The following is a 23,600-nucleotide window of genomic DNA, read 5'->3' on the forward strand; positions in this document are numbered from 1 at the left end:
TTCTACCATTTAAGGGATTTGCGTTTTATGATTTTTCACACAATATTTTTTATTTTTCTTTTCATTTTCATTTCATAAAACACAAACCAAAAAACAAATCAAACAAAAAAATATACGAAAAACCCGAAACCAATTCACAAATCCATCACATCATAATCTGCATACAACACGATCAAATCAACACTAAAAAAATAATCAAAAACTAAAAATTAAAAACTAAAAACAAATGCACAAACAACAAACGAAACAACCACAGATCAGCACAACACACAATCAGCAAATCCATCGATTGATCAGTCCGTTGATCATCAATCAGTCGGCCAGAGCATAGACTGCAAGTATGAATTTAATCACAGCGTCTTTGGCAGCGACGTGGACATCTCTGGCGGCGGCGTTGGCGGCGATCCTCACGAGCGTTTCCCCTGCGCCGTCTGTGGCAAGAGTTACCTGCGCAAGCGTCACCTGCAGCGGCACATGCGCGACGAATGCATCGGCATACCGCCGCGTTTCAATTGCGAATTCTGCAGCTCTCGCTTCCGGCGTAAATACCATATGGTCCGGCATCTGGTCTCCAAGCATGGCATACCGCCGGCCATTGCACAGCAGACGACGGGCAGCGGCTCAAGGACGAGCAGTCCGCGCAGTGTCAACAATTTGGACATCAAACTGAGCGCCGCTGTAATGGCCAGTGTGACTGGCATGGGCGGCGGCGCAGTTGGAGGTGCTGGTGGTGGTGGTGCTGGAGTCGGTGGTGGAGTTATGCACAGCGACAGCGCCAGCGTGGGCAGCGCTGGTTCCCACAATGGCTGCGAGAGTCCCATACCGGAGAATCTGTCGTTGCGCAAGGAGCACTACGAACGTGATGAGAACTTGAATGGAGGCGCCAGTGTTGGTGGTGGTGGTAATTCGCGTTGCACCAGCCCACTGCCGCCACACATGATGCCCATACCCACGTACGGGTTGACGGGCGCAATTACAGCGATTTCAGCAGCTGCCGCAGTTGTGGAGGAGCAAGCAGCAGCAGCAGCAGCAGCTGCAGCAGCCGCCGCAGCAGCAGCAGTCAATAACAATGGCGAGAAGGCAGCGGCAACAGTTGGAGCCATTGATGAGTTGGCTGCTGCCGCTGAGCTGGGCATCAAGGCGGAGCCAGTGACACCAGGAAAGGCGCAGCCGCATCATCTGCTCGACGAGGAGTGGAACATGAAGCTCGGCCTGCAGATCATATCGAATTCATTGCTCAAGGAGCGTTTGATGAATACCATGCCATTTGCGTACAACAATAACTGAACGAGTTTTGTTTCATTTTCTCAAAGCCTAAAAGTGTAAACCAAAGTATCTATATATTTTTGCTTAACAACGAAAAAGAAAACAAAAAACAAAACCAAAAAGAAATCGAAAAAAAGAAACCTATTTATATTTATTATTACAAGAAAAGGAAGATGAAGAAAAACCAAGTCTTATATATTCTACTTAAGTTTCGTAATTTTAATTTGTCTCTCATTTTTGTATGTTTAAACGAGTCACATATGATTAATATTCCATGTATCGAATCTTGAATCTCAGAACTAGACATTCCAGCGCTTAAATTTTTTAATTTTATGTAACTTTTATTTATATTTAAATTTTTTTAAAAAATGTTTGAATTTTTTTTTTTTTTGCGTGCTTTCTTTAGTCAGCGAAACGTGTCTTAAAAAAAAAAAGAAAGAAAGAAAACAACTGTATTACAATGTTACTTTGCGGTACTATTTATCCTAAAACAACTAGATGAAGCAGAAGAAGAAGAATGTCAACTATTTATGTCAAACTCTAAACCGTCACGAATTTCTATTGCCTAAGTCCAAACCAGAAATCAACAACTCATTTTTGTTAGAATTTTAAGAAAATTTAAGAAATTTTTGTATAAGTGATGAAACGATGCCATTGTAATCAAAATTAGTTTTTGATGAGCAACCAGAGGAGGAAGAAGAAATACTCAAAAGACAAGTGAAAAATGAGAAAATACTCAGCTAATTCCAAAAAAAAGAACACTCCAAAACTAAAAAATGCATTAAAGAATATTGTGTAGATTTGATTTAAGCACTTATTCCAAAAAGAAAAAAACAACGAAAAAAATGATATGCCACCAAATTGTATACCTAAATGTTTAAGTATAATTTTTAACGTGTATGTGAATTATTTAAATTAGTTTTAAAACAATATATATATTTAACTATATATATTGGACTATAAAAACAAAAAACACAAACCTCAAAAACCAAACAAAAATTTATATTATTAATTGAATAAAACTAAAAACAAAAAAGAAACAAAAAACAAGAAAAAATAATTTGTTGCTGCAAAAGTTTTTTTTTTAAGAATTTATCTAAAGTTTTTTTTTAGCTGGCTTTACGTGTGATCTACACCTGCGACTCTACACACCACAACTCCTCCACCCAATTTATATCCCCAACAAATTTTTTGTTTGTTTATTTTGCTCGCTTTGTTTTTGTTGCGCAAGCGCAAAAATTTGTTGTACAGAGAATTTCACTAACCTATTTTTATTACTAAATTTCTTTTAGATAAACTCTTCTACTCTACCTACTACTACTACCTACTACTACTTGGTACTGTGGCTGTGCAGTTCTAGGAGTCTATCTATAACCCAGTGCCACCCAGTACTCCCCAACTATCAGTATCAGTCCAGTAACTGTATGCGTAACCACGTACAACATCACAATATCAAAAGTCTGTCACTTGCATATATATATATATATATTATACAGATATACTATATATATATAATCTATGCTGTCTTCGTCTATTTCTGGAAATTCTCTCTCTATATATATTTACATATATATAGATATATATATATACATGGGTTCTATTTGTTCTAGCTGCACATATCTATGATATTACACACACATACACCGACACACACACATACAGTTACAGATATATTTAACTATCTATCCATATAGCATGCATATAGCGCCTGTTTGTATGCTACATGAAATGCATATTGATAATTGTAATTCTCAACTGGTTTATGTATGTGTGTGTGTGTCGTCTGTGCGTGTGTGTGTGTGATATCTTATGCTTCTGTGTTTTGTCCTTGCGCTACTCACACAATAAAAGTTTACTCTTTAATATTAATTTATCTATACATTTTTCTATATATAAATATCTCTATTGTATTTGTGTCTTTCAAAAAATTATAATAATAATAATAAATTATTTAACATTCGATGTTTTTTCTTATGCAGCCTCTCTTGACAGACAGCTGCCAGTTTCTGCTCAGAGCTGGCGCTGTTTGTGTTTTATTCTATGCTCTAAATGTGGGTTTTCTTATCTATATATTTGTGGGCGTGCCTGATGTTATTTAGCTTATAAGCCAAATGTGTGTTTTTATCTATTTAAATATATTTTCTTTTTATATTTATGTATATATATTTTTTAAATTATTATTTTACCCGTCAAATATTTTTAAGCTTTATGTGTCTTTTAGTTATTTCTAATTACATGGAATGCCTATATGTATGTATATAAAAATTATGTTTAATTTTATGTCTTAAGTTTTATGTTGACTTTCATGTAGTTTGACTTGCTCAAAAAAACAACAACAAAATCAGTTTAAGAATTCAGTCATCAGCCAAACAAGAACTAAAAAAAGAAGAATTATATCATATCATATATCTATATTTAAAATATTATATTTAACACCCAACAAATATCAACAACAATTCAAATTCATCAACAACATTTACACACACACACACACACACATTCGCGCGCCTCACCGCTTCATTCACTCATTTGTGTTGTTGTGTGCTGTTCTCTCTCTTTCTCTCTCTTCCTTTACTCTGGCACACTCGCTTTCTCTGTCGCGTATTGTGTGTATGGGTCGAAAACAACAAAAAACAAAAACGCATTTCTTACAGATTTCGTACTCACCTGGTATCAGCACGCGTGCGATCAGTGCGGCAAATCCTACAAGACACGCAAGAGCTTGAGTCGGCATCGTCGCTTCGAGTGCCGCTTTACCACAGAGCGTCCGATCTTTCAGTGCCCCAGCTGCAACTATGCGGCCAAGCGCAGCGACAACCTAACCAAGCACATTAAAACCCATTTTGCCAAAATGAAAAAGGAATTCCTGCCGTTGGCATTTCAAATGCAAGCAGCCACCATACAAACCAAATGGGAAACGGCATAAAAGTGGCTGGAAAACAAAGCAGAAACTATTGAAAAGAAGAAGAATGGCAAAGCTTCGGCTGGCCGAGGCTTGAAATACTCTTGCAGTAAGGCTGAGATAAAATTTCGATATACCATAGTTCTTATAAAGTTGTTTAAGTAAACTTTAGAGGAAAATCCAAAATGATAGAAAATATTCCAACTAAAAGATCCAATTTTTCTTATATGCTTTATCAGTATCGGTTATAGAGTTTTTTTTTTGTTAATATTTAGTAGTTTAGTCTACAGAAAAATATCAGCCAAATATTAGCTGACTTCAATATATTACTAGAGATTCGTGGGCTGGAACTTATTTAAATAGGACTCTAATCGAAGAGTCTGTTATAAATTTTGTCTGTTGTCTGATATTATGTATTTGACATGTTATTTTCCATGTTCCACATAAAAAGATAACTAAACTTAAAATTTCACTGAATTTAGATGAGAAAACTCTTAAGAGATATATTCATCCAGTTGAAAGTTACGTTTCTCTCTCTTCAGTCATTCTCCATAAAGCTCTCAAGAGTTCATTTTATTTCATATCATTTATATGAGTTTTAGAACGATGATCGATTAAAACTGTTGCGATATATGATTTGAGTTTCAGTTAGAATTCTGCACATTTAACTTAGAAAACTCTCTTATTTAGGACACAGTTTAACCTGCTGCAAGAGTATTCCAAAGAAATATATCTTTATTTGATCTCTTTAAGTTGTCAACTATATATTTTTAAGAACCGGGCAGCGCAACGCACAAATTGTTTCTATCTATCTAACAAAAAAAATCGCACTTGCTATTCTCTCTCTCTCTCACACTCTCTCTGGCTTCCATTTGATGTTTTTTTGTTTACCGTATTTTTGCATATTTAAACTTTCACTTTGTGGTGTCAGATTTGCATGCCAAAAAGGTCGCTTCAGCCACATTTTACATAAATTTGTATAATTTATGTAAACGTCTTGCGAAAAAATAAAATAAAACAATTTTTATTTGAATTAGTTTCCATTGTGCAGTAAAGTTTTGTGCGTTGCAAAGTCCCAACAAAAAAGCCAAAAATTGAAACTTTAACTTTTATCTATGCGTTAGTTTTAAGTTAATAAAAAAAAAACGAAAAATAAATTATTTAAAAATTTAAGTTAAATTTAAATATTTATATATTTTATTAGCATTTTAAGCCAAAAGTCCAAAGATAAATGTAACCGAAACTAAGTCAAAACTAAAAAACAAAAAGTTATAAATATTTTACTAGACTACTGAGAGTAGTGACAGGTTTTTAAACAATAGGAGAAGTGAGGGTTGCTCCTAAGAGGCAATTTCGTAACGTCGCATTCCTAAGCAACAAAAAAAGAAAAGAAAATTATTTTTAAAGCCCAAATCAAGTCATGTTTGATAAACGTAGTTAAGCAAAGGCAACGCCAAACAAAAATTTCAAGTATTATACTAAAAAAAAAAAAAGAAAATTATTTATATATATTATACATAGCTTAGTTGGAGAGCTGTAAAATGTAAGTTCCTTGCTAGCATAGAAATACTTTTATAAATATATACATATATTTTTTATGAACATATAACTATCAAAAAGAAAAACGAAAACTAAAACAAAGCGATCTCAGAAACAAATATACAAATGAATGCAACCAACAGTACAATTTATAGAAACCGACAACAATTACTAACAGCAAATAGTTCAAATATATATAACTATATTTACAAGAAAATATAATTCAGCCAAAAAAAAAAAAAAAACCTTAGCCTAGCACATAGAGCTGGCCAAGTTAAAGCTGGCAAAAAAAAAATCTATGATATAAGTTTTTGGAATGCCAACTGAAACTTGTGTGATCCATTTAATGCTCAGTTTGTGAACTTGGTTAAAAGAAACCGTTATACAACCACGCTTAGTTCAACTTTTTTTTAAGCCAAACAGTTTCCAGTTGTGAAGGGGAGATCTTTGAAATACACAGTCAAATGAAAAATGGAATGTTTCGAGTGATGTTCATGTACCAAATGATGTGAAAATACTTTAAAAATATTTATATTACTAAAATGATGTTTTAAATGATTTAAAAACTTTGCAGGTCTTCTGTATAATGAGAGCAAGTTTTGAATGTCTGCATTTCATTTCACATTCATTTCATATATTCATATCAAACATATTCATTACAATATTAACTTCTAAAATGTCCAATTGAATTACTTTATACACACACACACACTTACACAATAACATTTGTATTTTTATATTAACTTTATGCTATTACGAAAACAACAAATCAACTATTTTTATACACATTGTCAAAGAGCATAATTAAGATATTTTTTATATATATATATAACCTATATATACATATATATATATAAATATTGCTATTTTTGTATGTAACTGAATAAATTTAAAAAGAAAATATTGAAATTGTTATTTACTATACAAAATAATATTTTTATTAAATTAATTTTTAAAGTTAAAAATTAAGTGGGTTGCATTTGTATTTTAAGTTTGATTATACTTATTATTTTTAAATTAGTTAATTTATAATATATGATATATATTTTAGTTAATAATTTTGTCAAAAATATCTTTTTTTTTTTTTTTAATATTTATTAACAAAATAATTTATTATTATTATTTTTTATATAAATTATTTAAAATAGGTTATTTAATGTGATACTTTATATGTATTTTTAAGATTTGTTTTAAAAATTCAGTCATTTTTTATTATTTAATTTTTTTAATCTGTTTTTTTTTTATTATTATTATTTTATTTTTATATTTAATATTTTTATTACTTTATTTATTTATTTTTTTTTTTAACTTTTTTTTCACATCTCAAATTATTATTTTTATGCCTACTACTAAACCTGTTTCATTGCAGCTGCCATAAAAAAAAAAAAAAAAAAAAAAAAAAAAAAATAGCTCAGAATTATGCATCATCATTCACTCAGCGCCTCATTTCAAGTATCGCAAGTATATCGCCTCCTCTATATATATATGCGACATGTATATGTATATATAGATAGATTGTAATCAAGCTGCCTAAATCATCAACCACTGCAACTGCTCTCTCTGCATCAGCTTCATCAACCAACAAAAAAAAAACACCAACAATCAATCAATCAGCCAACAAGCAAAATGAACACACAATACTGTTGCATACCACACACTAACTGTAAATATCACATTTTTCTTATTATTCTTATAATTAATAATAATTAATAATAATAATCCAACTATAAAAATGTTTTTTTTATTTTTCGACACTTTTAACTGCAAAAATACAAAAGGAAAAAAAAAAGAAAAAAGAATTTCGCTAAAATTTTAACTACTTGGAAAAAAAAATATAAAATCTTGTTACTTTTTTTTTTAATCTAAAAAGTATGAAACAAATAAATATATATGTCTTTTGTCTAGCTGTTTAAGCTTAAGAGAAATCTCTATATTTTGTTCTAAATTTTTTTGCCCATATTTTTTTTGTATAAAGTTTGTTTCTTGTATCTTAAAAATATTAAAAATGTTTGTATTTCATATATTTTTGTAGCGCCCAGCAGCTACGCCTCCAACTCCAGCCAAACACCGCCTCCAACTGGCTCGACGGCCCACTCACTGATCCGTGACTATTGGTACGAGCTAAAGTTTTCGGACTTATTCAAATTCATAAATCCCGATGGACGCTATCAGTGCCCCAGATTTAATTGCCTGAAGAGCTACAAGGATGCCAGCTCATTGCAACGACATATCAGGTGAGCTTACATTGAACTGTATATGAAATTATATATCTATATAGATAAATACATCTGTCTAGTCGTCTGTCTGTTGTGTTCAGTTTAAACTAAAATATATCTATGTATACAAAATCTTTCTCTATAGATATGAATGTGGTGGACAGAAAAAATTTCGCTGTCTGATGTGCGGCAAAGCATTTTCACAAAGCTCCCACCTAAAGAGGCACCTTGAGTCCGGTGTCTGTGTCAAATATTACTTATGAGATAATGTTTTCTTTAAAATCAAATAGAATAAGCGTTATCCGCATAGGCAAAGTGCAACATTTTGTTGAACGAAACCAAACAAAAACAAAAAACATAAAATTTAAACAGCAAAGAAAGAAAAAAAAAAAGAAATAATAATAATTATAATAACTTACAAAAATTGTAACTACCAAAAACAACAAAGCAACAGAAACAACAACAATAACAAACAACAATAACACACTCACACACTCAATATAAAATGAAACAGTCGAAGAAAGCAATTAAATAGATATATATATATATATAGATATATATACACACACACATACATATACCACATATATATATAGAGAGAACAAGTAGCTAAACCAAGAACAATTACAAATAACAACAAAACGAATTTATTGGATGCCACATCATTTATAAAGAAAAACAAAAAGGAAAAAATGTTAAGCCCATATACATAAATAGATATATATGTATATATATATATCGATTATATACAAATTACATATTATGATATATATATGTATGTAATATGAACAAGAACAAGTTGAGAATTATTATTGTTGACAACTGAGCATTAAAACCCAGAATTAGTTAAAATTAACAAAAATTAAAAAGTAACAGAATAAAAAAAAAACAAAGCGTAGCTATTATAAAATATTTAAATGAAAAAAAGCTAGACAAGATATATATATATATATATATACATATACATATATACATATGTATAGATGCAGTCAGTGCAACATTTTATAGAATTTTAGTAAAATTGAACAGAAATAAAAAACAAGAAAAAAAGCGTAAAAACAAATTACGAACCAAAAAAATATATATAATGAAGAAGAAGCAGAGCTAGCTAAAAGAAATTGTATTGAGAGGCCGTAACAAAGCACACACACGATATATAGAAGAAGAGGAAGCTGAATAGAAGGAGGAAGTAGAAGAGGAAGAAGAAGAGACGCAAGGAAGCTAAGAGCAACAACATTTTAGTCAAACTAACCAAAACTACGTAATTTTAGTCGAAAGTGCAAAGAGATAAAAAAAAAAAAAAAAAAAAAAAAAAAAAAAAAAGAAATAGTGAAATTAACAAAGAACGTAAATAATATAAAATAATAATAATAATAATAACAGTAAATATATAGAAACAATTGCATTAAAAAAAAGTATATATATATAAAGAGAAAAAAGAGGAACACTGAAAGCGGAAATACATATAACAAAAACGTACTGTGTTTATTTGTTGCCAAATATATATCTATATATATTTATAATATGTTATTGAAACAAAAAACCAAGCAGAGCAAAACAAACAATTATATTAACAACAAATTATAATTAACTGCATATTCAAAAGAAGCTAAAAGCCAACAACAAGAACAACTAAGCCGAGAACTAAACCAATTACAAACACAAAAAAAAAAAAAAAAGAAAAGAAACATATATATGTATGTTATGTTATATACGTTTATCGTTATATATATTGTTATACTCACATATATGTATATACATATATATGTGTATATATATGTTATATGCACTCACACATGCGTATTGTATATGTGAAAAGAACAAAATGTGAATGTTTGTTATAAAACAAAGTAAAAAAGTAAAAGTGAAACAAATAACAGTAGTTTATTCGGCTAGCCGAACTAAAATACCCTTGCAACCTTCTACCAATATCAAACTAAGGCAGCTATAGTTCTATATCCGTAACTATCCGTTCTTATCCAACTCAACTTGAAATTACAAAAGCCAAAAGACTCTTTATTTCACTCACGCTTAGTTTATATCACTCATCCCAACTCAATAACTTCAAGGGTATATCAAATTGTTGTGTTGAATAATATATATATTGCAGCTAGTTAAAATGAGATATTTTGTTTTTAGTTAGTTTCTATAGAACTAAAGTTGCAAAGAGGCCAAACGATTTGTTGGTTCACAGAACAGTTTATATACATACACATATACACACACATATATATATATATTTCAAGGAGAAATTACACACATCTATTAAAAAAATGCTATGTTAGCAAATTTGTTGTCTGTTGTTGCAAAAAAAGAAAAAAGAATATGTATGAAAATGTTATTACAAAAATTGTTTTTGTAACTTATGTTTTAAGTGTGTATCCGCATGTGTGGAAGTGTGTATGTGTGTGTGTGTGTGGCAGCATTGGATTTGTGTGCAGAACATGTGTGCCATTATACAACTGGAAACTCCAAACAAAAGAGATCTAGAAAGCAGATTTATATATATAGAAAGAAATTTCACTCAGCCGTAACCAAATGAAATTAGAATTCAATGCTGCCCCTAGATGAGAAAGAGATGCGAGAAGAGATCAAACATATACACATATACATATACTCATGAACATTATATATATGTGTATGGGCATAGCTATACATATATATTTTTGTCAAAAACCCGCCTCCCCCTCCAAAACATAGAACTCTTTAGTTTTATTGGTATATTTTGTTAAAATTTTAGTACAATCTAAAATAAAAAACTAAATTGTATTTAACAAGTACAATAAAATTTAAATAATTAAGAAATAACATATACCGAACATAGGTAAAAAAAATGCAGTCTATGAATGATGAGAAAAAAAAAAAACAAATATATATATACATATATAAAAAACATATAACAAGTAAATGAAAACGCTAAGAGTGCCATTAAAACAATTTAAATGTAATAAATTATTGAAATTATACATATTAATATACATATATGATAATTGAAAAGATAAAGATATACATGTATAACAAAACTTACTAAGGCAGGCAGTTAAAGTGCAACTAAAAACACTTATATATATATGTATACATTATTCATATATATATGTATTAGTTAGGTCCAAGCATTAATACATAAATAATTTGATTTCATTATTAATTTTTGTTTTTAATATTATTTTAATAGTTTGCTTGTTATAACTTTGTTATAGTCAGATATTAAACAAAACAAAAGGAATATAAAATATATGGCTGATGTTGAAATGGCCGCGAGAAGCATGGAAGAAGCGAAAACAAAGTGTGCCATAAGCAAAAGGAGAAGTTGAATTAGGAATGTTGAAAGCAGTAAGAGAGAAGCGCAGCAAAAAGTTAATTGACTTAAGCAAGTGCTAGAATGATGCAAGAATTACCGAAAATTGAAGTTAGAAGCAAAGCAAGAAGTTTCATATTCGCTCCTCGCGGCTACGACATCAGCCAGTCCCAGCAATAGAAATAACAGTAAAATAGTAAAAGCTCGAATTGAAACTAGACAAGTTAATACTTAGTTAATGCAAATACTAAACAATATACTAAGCAGCATACATATATATATACAAAAATACTAAAACAAAATACAAATACCAATGCAAATTTTCATAAAATTTATTATCAATTTGTTTCTAATTTCATCCAAAATTAGCCCAATGAAAATATTCTTTATTTCTTTTATTGTCAATTTGCAATTTGTCTTGTGTGCCAACAGAAAATTCGTGTCAATTGCAAATGTACCAAGGAAAAAAAAAAAAACAAAAAAACATACTAAATTAAATAACTAAAAAAAACCAAAATCTAATCAAAATAAAAAATTAATTTGAAGCATAAGACAAATTGTCAAAAATAATAATTAAATAAATAGTTGAAATTTTATATGAAAATATATATATATATTTATATTTATCTTATACTAAACTAATTTGTTAAACTAATTAACTAAGGTTTTTGTTGCACGTTCATTGATTTAGCTAAATTATTACTATTAATTTTTTGTTTTGTTGCGCTGTTAAAGTTTAGACTAATTGATGGAAAAAAAAAGAAACAAAAACAAAAATAAGAAACATTTAATGTTTTTTGTTTTTCATTCACATTTTTTGTTGCATCGTTTTTAATATATATATATAGACACATATATATACTGATACAAAATTTAAATAGTTGTCTTTGATTTTTTGTTCATTAATTTAACAACTAAGTTTTAACTTGTTAATTGTTAATTAATATTTATAAAATAGTCTAAAAACCAACAACAAAAAATTTATATAAAATAAATAAAAATAAAAATGTTAGCCCAAAAGCATAAGTTACAAAATAATGAACAAAATATACTCCAAAGAAACCAACCAAAAAATATATATACAACAACACATACATATATATACATACATATATACAAGGACATATACATAAAGAAAACAAAAAAGTAAATTTATAAAATAAATGAACAAACCCCCAGAACAAGTTTTAGTAAAAGTGTATTTGGAACAAAATTGCCATATAATGAATAATATATATATGTATATTATATATATATATCGAAAAATATATAGTCAAACCAAAAGAGCAGATATATAAAAACAATAACAGAACAACAAACATATATATATATATATAATATATATGTATATATAGTATATAATTGTAACAAAACGAATGTTGTTTATTTTTTGTAGCGTAATATTAAACAGAAAAGGAAACAGAAAAGCATAAAGAAATTAAAAAATGTTTATATAAATATATATACATATATTTATTGTTAACGTAAACCACGGAAAAGGCGAAACAACAAATTATGAAACAAATTTATATAAAAAGCGAAAAACTTACATTGACGAAGCTGATATTGTTAGTACCTTAAATAAAGAAAGGAAATGAAAAACAACAGAAAAAAAAAAAAAACAATTAATATTATTAATAATTGTAATAATAACAACAAAGTAGAATTAAAATAAAAATTAATAATAGAAAACTCAAAAATGAAGAGATATGTAAACAACATTTGAGATTCTGTTTTTATTTGATTTTTTTAGACAATTTGTCAAAGAAACCAAAAAATTGAAAAAAAAACATTGTTATTTTTGCAAAAACCGAAGAACAAAGAAAAGGCATTATATATGCATTGTTTATATACACAACATGTTTGAATTTAATGCATGATGGTAAAAAAAAAAAAAAAAAATACAAAAAAAAAAACACAAACAAAATGAAAAAAAAAAAAAAAAAACATAATAAAGATTGATATTGAAATGTTGAAACCCCAAAAAAAAGAAACAAAAAAAAACTGTTTATTTATTTCCTGATGGGGGGTTAACATGGAGGCGTTTTAAAAATTTTAATAATAATTTCTAATATGTTCTTTTATTTTTACAGATGTTAACAAGCTGTGCAGCTGCTGTCAAGTGTGTGCGTGTGTGTGTGTGTGCTTTGATTAAGTTATTGTTATTAATTGTTGTTAATTTTTAAGTTCCAAGTCAGGTCAATTGCTGAGTTAAGCAATTGCTACCGTTATATGCATAGTAGACGGTACTACCTGCAGCTATGTTAAGTTCGAGCTGAAATTTTTTTTAACATAGTTCTGCATTTAACAGCTGTTAATGCAATTTCTTTAAGTGTATACTTTAAGCTGAGCTTTGGAAGGCGGGTAAGAGTATTATTATTAATTTTATATTTATTATTATTATAATTTGTTTGGTATATCTAAAGCTTAGCTTAGATTAGACTTTAGCTCTATTTTTTGAGTAATTTATTATAAATATTTCCTTAGTTTGACATATATATATGTATTTTGTGTGTATGTTTGTTTTACTTTGTTAGCTTTACAGTAATGGCCACCAAAAAAAAAAACAAAAACAAAAAAAAAAGAAAATATAATAGCTCTGCTCTATCGCCTCTGCCCAGTGGTTGCCCGGTAGTACGCTATATGCATAAACATATATTTATAAATATTTTTCTTTCCTATTGCCTCATTTAGCTAAAACTCTCTCATATCATCAATTTCACGTCTCTATCCAATGTTTTGTTTTCCTTTTATAATTTGTTTGATAATGTTGCAAATCTTTGTCAACCCTCTTTTAACCTATTCTCTCTCTGTGTTATCCTGTTGTAGAGAACACCTGCTGGACGCTGTCAGTGAAATCGGTGACGTCGCTCAATAACATTGCCACCACGTTGCAGCTGGCTGCCGCCGAGTCGCCGCATCTGGCCAGCTCGCAGCACATTTGTCCGCGTTGCGATAAGGCCTATACGTATAAGAAGAATCTGTGGCGCCACCTGCGCTTCGAGTGCGGCCGTTTGCCAACGGAAAAGTGTCAGCATTGCCACTATGTGGCACGCTATAAGCACAGCCTGAATATGCACATGAAGACACAGCATCCGGATCAAGCAGCAGCTGGCGTGGCACGTGGACTATTCGAGGCCAAGAGTAACAGGCGTGGCAAGTTGGCTTAAAAAAAGAAACACTCTGTGATATGATCTCAGTTATAGAACTGAAATATATATATATATATATATTTGTGTGTGTGGGTGTTAGCAACAGGTAAGTTAAAGTCAGCGTCACAAACATTGTGTATAAAAAAAATTAAATTTCGATTGAAATGAAAACAAAAACAAAAAAAATTAAATTAAAAAAATAAAAGATATATTTTAAAAATGTTTAATAAAAACTGAGTTTTTGCAACAAAATTGAAATGTGTCATTATTGAATTTTCTTAGAGCGTAAGCCGAATTTTACATAATATTTAATTAGGGGCACGGATTTTTAATTATAAAAACATAAACTGAAAGTTATTGTTCTTTTGTTTCGTTTTGTTCTTGTTTATTTTTGGCTTTGGTGTTTTTATATATATATTCTTTTCGTATACATACAGCAGCACACAAAGTTTTTATAAATATATAATAAATTTATGATTATATAATATTATAAATATTAATTTATGCGGCGATCATTTGTTTGCTTGTTTTTATCAAGTTGTGTGAAAGAGGAAATTATTGCAGACAGGACACGTTTATGAGCTGAGCAAGAAAGAAACAATATGAAAAGAGAAAGAGAATGTATATATGTGTGTGTGAAGCAGCGGTAAAATTTAAAAAATAAAATAAATGTTAAAGTAAAAAAATTATATCTAATAATGTAATTGTATTTTTTTTTGCTGTCACGCCCTCAACTCCCGCCCTTGGCCCCGCCTCTTTCGAATTGTTCGTTTCAGATGCCAAGCAGGACAAAGGTGAACAAACGGAAGGCGCCCACGATGAGTTCGAGTTGGACGATTGCCTGCTGGAGAGCAACGATATTGTCATCACCCAGAACAAGGATGGCTTTGTGCTGCATGTCAAGAAGCTGGGCAACATTACGACGGCCAAGATGGGCAGCACTGCGGAAGAACAAACGGCAGCGGTTACCGTGACCGGACCCGCCGGCCAGCCAACCCAAACGATCACCGAACTGCTCAGCCAAGCGGCCCACAGCGCCGATATTAAACCCACCCTGACCACATTGACGAATACGCCCATCAAATTGCCCTCTTCTGAATGTGGTGAGTGTTTGACTTCTTTATAAACTTATTAATGAATTACTTATAAGTATAGCAAAAATATTCAGTAATATGTAATGCATATATAATATGCATTATATATATATGAAGATCTAATCCGACATAAAAATGTGAGTTGAAATTAGTAAACCAATACATCGATCTATTAACGATAGTTCAGTAGTCTGTCCGGTTGCCTATTACTCTTCTCTCAGAGCAGTTAAGCTCTCTACTCAGCTACTCTACTCAGTTATAAACTGCGTACATAAAACGATCTCCGAACGAGGCTCTAGCTCGGCTCCGATTTTGAGTGGCTGCGACTGCTATATAAAGACGAGTCAGTTGAAGAGTTTGGTCAGTCTCCTGACTGACTTAGCGGGGAGCAGTTGAATAGAGCAGTGGAGCAGTGGTCAATTAGTTTAATATTTTAAATTTGTATTAGTAAATATTTTTAGTTTAAATAATTATGATGTATAATACTTTGTGTTAGGCTAATGATAATCAAATGATGATGTTTACTAGTAAACTGATTATTATGATGATGTTATGATTGTAAATTTTAAATGTAAAGTTAAACAATATCATCATCATTATTTCCCATTATTTCTTGTATTGAATATTTAAGAGATCATGATGAATATCATACTTATTCTTATGTTCATATTTATTGTTTTTACTAATAATTATACGCATACTTATACTTATATTGATTCCAATACTTGCAAAGTTTCTAATACTAATAAAAAAAATCCCTTTCTCACTTACAGAACTAATCAACATTAAGAAAATCATACCCAGCTCAACGACACTTGCCCCGCATGGTGGCAGCAGCAGTGGTGGCACCGCCACTACCACCATAATACATCCGCATCACATCATTCAGCATGTGACACAGGAGACACAGCAGCAACATCAGCAACAGCAGCAGCAGCAGCAACAACAACATCATCAACAGCAGCAGCAGCATCATCACCAACAGCAGCAGCAGCAGCAACAGCAACAGTTGCACATTGAGGAGGTGCCACAAAGCTCGCATCAGCATCAGCAACAACAACAGCAGCAGCAGCAACAACAACAGCACCATCATCAACAACAGCTGCACCAAGGTGCTCAGCAAGTACAAAGCATAATTACAGCACATCCGGGACAGACGATCAATTTGGTGGGTCTGCGCAATGTGCAAATAGCCGAACAGAAGCCAAACATTACATCGCGCATACGTTATTCGCGTGGCAAAATAATTGCGCCGAGCGTTAGCAATTTGCAGATTGTGGAGACACATGAGGCCATACCGCATCAGCATCATGAGCTGGCCGATGGCACCAAGTATGAGATTAGCGAAATCGATCTGAACAATCCAAATGCATCGGCGGCCATCATCAGCGATTTGGTCAAGTATGCCGAGATCGATGACATCGAACTGCCGGATGGCACGAAAATTGGCATTGGCTTTGCACCCTCCGAGATCACCGAGCACATGCAGACGTCAGCGGGCGAGACGCATATTACCACCATTGAGCATGAGCCGCAGGAGCTGCAGGTGCATCAGCATGATCCACAGCAGCAGACACATCACATACACACCTCTCAGCTGCAGACACATCACATACATCAGGCGACAGTGGTGCAGCAACAGCAGCAGGAGGAGGATCATCACCAACAGCAGCAGGAGCATCAGCATCATCACATCCAGCTGCAGGCGGACGATGATGATGGTGTTGAGACCATAATACCCGAGGAGCTGGGCGTGCATGATTCGAGCAAGAGCTATACCATTCTAACAACACGACCAATGAAAGAGGAATCGGACGCTGGCGGCGATCCCAGTAGCATGACCTACGAATTATCGCTGAGCGACTCTTCGCTAGGTCCCTGCGATGATCCAGAATCACGTTATGTCTGTCGTCACTGCGGCAAAAAGTATCGCTGGAAGTCGACGTTGCGTCGCCACGAGAATGTCGAGTGCGGTGGCAAGGAGCCGTGTCATCCATGTCCCTACTGTAGCTACAAGGCTAAGCAGCGTGGCAATCTGGGCGTACATGTGCGCAAACATCATCCCGAGAAGCCGCAGCTGGAGAGCAAGCGAGGACGCAAGATCTAAGCAACAGAAGCAGGAGGTAGAGGAGGAGGAAGAGGAGTAGGAGGAGGAGCCGCAGCAGTGAGTACCTCACAAAGAATAACAGCAACAAAAAACCAGTTTACATTATTCTCCCACACCTAAACTATTATATATATCCACACACACATATATATATAAGCATATATATTATGTATTTCTTATTTTTCTCGAGCATCAATTTTGATAATTGATGCAATTGCGTTTATTTGTTGATTATTTGCTTAAGTTTAAAGGTAAATTCAAAAAGAAAATACCAGAATATTTTAAAAATAACACAAAATTCAACAAACTATTTGCAAAACAATATTTTATTATATTTTTATTGGGCTTTAATTGACGTCTTTGCGTATAATTTTCATATTGTTTGACGTAATTTTAAAAATTACATTTATTAAGTGTTGCAAATACAACAAAATCTTTAAGTGAAAAAGTACGAAAAACAAAAATCTACCAGAAATCATGTGCAAGTATTTTCATGGAAATAACACAAAGAATTATTGTTTAAATAAATGAAAAATTAAAAAAAAAAAATATATATATATATATAAAAAAGTTACACAAAAAAAATTTAGTTTAGAATTGAGTAGGTTAAATTTTAAATACATTTCAAATATACATTTAACGCATAACATCTAAATGTCTTCGCAGAAAGTACAGTACCTAGCAAATCTATAAATATGTGTAAAAAATAAAAAGAGAAACCCATTTTTTCAAGGCGAAATTTCTAAGTATTTAAGAAAAATGCAAACAGAAAATACAAAAAAAAATTAAAAACATACATATGAAAAAAAAAAAAAAAAAGTTAAAGTGCACAGTGTGTAATTTTTTTTACAGAATATAATACTTTGCAAAAAAATCACATAAAAATGATTACAAAAACTGTCTGAATTGGAGGCTTATTTATACGTTCATAAAGTTGTCACATGTTGTTTTACAGTTCACAAAACAAAAAGGAAAAAAAAAATATATAAAATATTAAATTTAAAAAAATGTAGTGAAAAATATTTTACATTATTATGACGAAATGCAAAAGAAAAAAAAGCAAATCTTTACAAATATTATCTGTAAAATTGTTGTTGCAATTGAAGCAACCAAATGTGGAAAACTAAAAAAATAATTATATAATTAAAAATTTAAATTGAAAGAAAGAAACTTAGTAAATTCATGTATATGACAAACTTAAGCCACGAAACAGTTTTTATGAGTATATATACATATATATATTTTGGCAAAACAAAACACAAATTCAATATTAATTCAAATATTTTACATAATTTACAAAAAACAGATTGTATGTACAACATTTTAATTCATTGCTAAACATTTATTATGTATACATATAAAAATATAGAAATTATATATTTTGAATTTAGTTGTATAAATAAAAATAAAATAAAAAATAAAAAAATCCTCGTTAATTTATTGAAAAAAAAAAAAAAAATAATAATAATAAAAATAATTATTAGTAATAAATAAAGGGGAATTGAATATTACTAATATATTTCTCTTTTTGCAGGTAGACGACGCCAGCAGCGAGACGAATTTATTTATTTTTTTTTTGCCCTTTTAATTATGAAATTCAATTAATATATTTCTCTTTTTTGTAGGTAAGCGTGGATAAACGTATGGAATAAATGGCCAAATGGGATGCAACTACTAATTGTAATACTATTTCCATCTTGCCTAATTCAAATGCGATGAAATTTTGCGAACCTGTTGCAAGCTCTATATAAGTACCTAAATCTTAAGTAATTGTTTTCTGTATATGCCACTAAAAAACACAAAAATAATAATAACCAGCAATTGCCAAACCTTTTACTCCCCGCCCGCCCGTTAGTGTGTGTGTATGCGCGTGCGTGCGTGCGTTTGTTGTGTTCCCAGCTGCTACGTGCAACACTTTAAAACACCTTAAAAAAAAAAAAAAAAAAAACAAACAAACAAATCAAGAATGCCCTACGTTTTATTTAATTTGGTAAAACACGAAACCTTTGCAGATGTTAATAAATAATAAATTATATAGCTATAGACAGATATTTATATAAGAGTCCGTCTGTAAATAATAAATGATACTTTTATAGTACTTACTTTTAGTATATCAAGATTTTAGCCCTGATTTATAAATAGAAATAGTTATTCTTTGGAAAAGATATATTTAAGATAATATATAAAATATTTTCATGTCAAAAGAACTTGTCAAAAGTTTCTTCATATATAATAAGAGAATTCACAGATTTAAATGACTGACATTATTTTGAGAAATTTAAAAGAAATTAATTTTTTCTTGAAACCAAAATTTGTTTAGATTTAATTTTTTTGTAAAAATATATTTTTTTTTCACATTTTATTTCTTTAATTATTTTTAGTTCAATTTGTTATTACGTTTTCTTAATGTTTTTTGCAAAGGTTTTATAGTGTTAGCGGCTTGCCGCGTTTCATTTTTACTTATATATTTTTTTTTTAATTTTTAAAATTTTAATAATAAATATACACCCTGTACTAATTGGCTCTCAATGAAAGCTTTTTTTTTTTTAAGTTTACCTTGTTTTATATGCACACACATACATATGTATGTATTTATTATTATTATTATTTTGTACATATATATATATATTGATCTATATATATTGCTGTGTATTTATGCCATAATTTTAATGCTTTTAATTAAATTTCTAGGCTTTTACTGCTTCACTAATATATTTCATATTTACTTTATTCTAAATGCTTAAATGTTTGTGTGCTCATCTTAAATCGTTAACTACTATTTTTTGATCAGTTATTTCTCATGCATCAACATTTTGTTGTTTCTCTTTTCATTTAGTTTTTCTTATTACTTTTCATATTAATTTTTTTGTTCTTGTTGTTGGCGTTGGTTTAACCGAACCGTCCCGGCCCTCCCCTATACACACATATATATATCTCTTTATATATCCGTTCCCTGTTTATTGTTAATGCTAAGTTTTTGTTACGAATTTTTTCATGCATATTTATTTATTAAATTTTTTACTTGTTCGGTTAATTTAACTTTTGCGTTGCATTGTGTCCAGTCTCAAAAGTAATGCTATTGATTTTCGTTCTTCTTTTCTTTTTTTTTTTTTTTCTTTCTTCTTTTCTTGTTTTATTTTCATATGTTGTATGGCTGACCAAATCTTCTCTACACACACAATAAATCCAACAACAACAACTACATCTACAACAACATATATGTGCACCCACCTACAACAAATACGACCAAAAATAAAACACTAAATTTAAAATAAATAATATATAAAACATAATAAAAATAAATCAGATCTGAGTATTACGCGCATTGCGGGTCTCACCTGGAACGAGTGGAACGCGCGCTTGGCCATGCCGCTGGTAACGCTTCGCGAGGGCGTCCAGCCCTTGGTGTTTCCCACCGATTTGTCGGTGGACAAGCAGCTGAATATGACTGGCATCAAGGCCGCCGCTGCGGATGCCATTGAACGGAAAACGCCGACGGATTGCATACGGCTAAAGATCGAGCCGGGCACAACGTCTACGCCGTGCAACACGAGCGAGAAACAGCATAAGATCTATCCTGGCGGTGGCAAGCTAAAGCATTTGTCCGAGGAGGAGGCCACGTCGCTAATGCTGAAAGCCGTAGCCGAGAAACAGGCAGTAGCTGCAGCAGCAGCAGCTGCGGCAGCGGCGGCGGCGGCGGCGGGCAATAGCAGCGCGGATCTGAGCTATGGAGAGGAGAATCTAAGCACTGGCGCCGGCAGCGTCAGCGGTGGCAATGGCAACAACAGCAACAGTGATTATCCCATAACGCTGACTGGCGCTGTTTCGCTGGCCGATGTGGGCCCGGCCGGACTCTGCCATATCAATATATTGAATAGCATCAGCGCCATGAATAATCTCATTAGCGGCAGCACAGCTGGATCTGGCAGCGGTGGATCGGCTGGCGGTGGTAGCGTTACATTGAGTGCCGCAGCTGGTGGCGGCAGCAGCAGCAACAACAATAACAACACTAGTGGCAACAACAGCAACATGGCTGGCGCTGACAACGGTGCTGGACACCCATGTCCCGTTTGTGGACGCGTCTACAAGCTGAAGTCGTCGCTGCGCAATCATCAGAAATGGGAATGCGGCAAGGAGCCGCAATTCCAGTGCCCCTTCTGTGTCTATCGGGCCAAGCAAAAGATGCACATCGGCCGTCACATGGAGCGCATGCACAAGGAGAAATTCAAGCTGGAGGATGACAAGAGTTTCATCAGCGGCATCATCGGTGCCGGCACTGGTGGTGCTGGCGGTGCCAACGCCCTGGAGACGGACTCCGCTGCTGGCAGCGCCGCGGCAGCAGTGGCAGCAGCAGCTGCGGCAGCGGCTATGGCCAATGCGCCAGAACTTCATACGCATTTCACATGAGTGGAAACTGGCAAACGGATTCGTGTATAAATCTTTCTAAAATGGAAAAACTAAATATCAGGGATAACAAGCGGAAGAGAAAGCAAGCAAGGAATATTGAAATTATACTAAAAAAAAAAAAAAAACAATAACTACATCAACACACACCTAGCTCTCGGGGTTTCTTATATGGAATACGGAATCAGTGTGCCAAATTAATATTAAAAAAAAAAAAAAAAGATGAAAACCTAACCAAGCAAAAGTAATAATTGATAAGAACGTCTGGAAAACTAAAAATTTTCCAAAAAAAAAAAACAAAAAACAATTTGTTGCAAAGCACAAACAAAACCAATTGAGCCATTTTTTTGCATAAACATATTTTTTGTTATTGTTATTAATTTTTTAACAAAAAAAAAAGAGTCAAGTGCACAAACAAAAATTTTTTTTAAAAATATTTTTGTTACATTAAAAACAGCAAAGTGATCAGTAAAATGATTTTACATTAAAAAACGAAAAAGAAACACAATTTAACACAGCATTCCACAAGTTTAAAAAAGCACACACACACAACAAAAAAAGACACAAATTGTACAATGAAACATAAAATTAGTTAGTTTAGATTTAGGTATAATTGAGACATTATATATATAAATATATATATATAGGGTTTAAGGCAAACGCGGTGCGAGCAGTCAACTCAGTGGATAGTCTTTTTATACTGAATAAAGCTTTTCGAACTCAGAGCATATTAAGTTATTAGTTAAACGAAACGATAAACATTAAAATAAAAAAATAAATACAAAAATAAATACAAATACTTTGTAGAGCTATAGAGCAGTAGATGTTCACAAAACTAAGTAAAGAAAAAGATTTCAGTGCCAAAACAAACTATAAAGAAGATACCTAAACCGTTATACCAGGACTTCCCATTTGCAATGGGTTCAAAGTATAATAATAAAACAGCAGTTACAGTTACCATTACAATTCATAAAACATAAACAACAACAAGAGATACCTCAGAGAAAACAAAAATATATTAGTCTAAAGGCTTTAAAAACTATGCTCAAAATTGATTTAGGGTTTTCATTTTTTATTATAATTTTTTTTAATGGTTTAGTCAAGCAAAATGAAAAGAAGTTTAAAAAGTGCCTTTTGAAATTGAAAAATAAATTTAAAAATTTAATTTCACAAAAATTAATAACACAAAAAAAAAAAAAAAAAAAAAACACTTAAAAGCCATATCAGTTAGTTGTAAGCCAAGTCAGCTAACGAAAGTGTCAAGAATATTATTATTTCTATTATTATTATTATGTTTATGATTATTACAATTATTAGTATGATTAATGGTACGAGTAAATATTTTATTTTATTTTTTTTGCAAGACAAATATGATACACAGTTAAACTCAGGTACTTAGTTTTGTGTTTCACATTTAGGCAGGAAACCAAGTAAGAGAGAGAGAGAGAGAGAGTAACAGGCGAATGTAGCTGAGCTACGTTGACAATTGAAGCATTATTAAATGAAGGAATAAAGTTAAAATTAATACAAATACAACAAACAAGCAAACAAAAACACCGCCACAATACGTCACATGCACTTATTTATTTTTAATATTTATAAAAGGAAATATATAAATTAAT

General features: G+C 31.5%; 1 protein-coding gene across 18 annotated transcripts in view; it reads left to right on the plus strand.

Annotated features, from left to right (window-relative positions):
* LOC6579016 (longitudinals lacking protein, isoforms F/I/K/T) overlaps nt 1-23,600 on the plus strand; it is a 77,939-nt gene that overhangs the window by 26,529 nt on the left and 27,810 nt on the right. For 3 of the 18 annotated variants that reach the window (XM_015163433.3, XM_015163423.3, XM_015163440.3), the window contains exons 6-7: nt 15,150-15,476; nt 16,241-18,264. The exons of 8 other annotated variants lie outside the window; for them this stretch is intronic. In XM_015163433.3, the coding sequence (XP_015018919.2) occupies nt 15,150-15,476; nt 16,241-17,574 (1,661 nt within the window). In that variant the 3' untranslated portion in view covers nt 17,575-18,264. Of the gene's footprint in view, nt 1-256; nt 2,156-2,558; nt 3,894-3,920; nt 5,788-7,739; nt 7,942-8,068; nt 8,282-14,050; nt 14,529-15,149; nt 15,477-16,240; nt 18,265-20,881; nt 22,297-23,600 lie in introns of those variants that run through there. 7 more of the 18 variants (XM_044010451.1, XM_032730704.2, XM_032730691.2 and 4 more) reach the window with 7 other exon arrangements.

This window comes from Drosophila mojavensis, unplaced genomic scaffold (assembly GCF_018153725.1).
Source record: "Drosophila mojavensis isolate 15081-1352.22 unplaced genomic scaffold, ASM1815372v1 contig_80, whole genome shotgun sequence".
NCBI lineage: Eukaryota > Metazoa > Arthropoda > Insecta > Diptera > Drosophilidae > Drosophila > Drosophila mojavensis.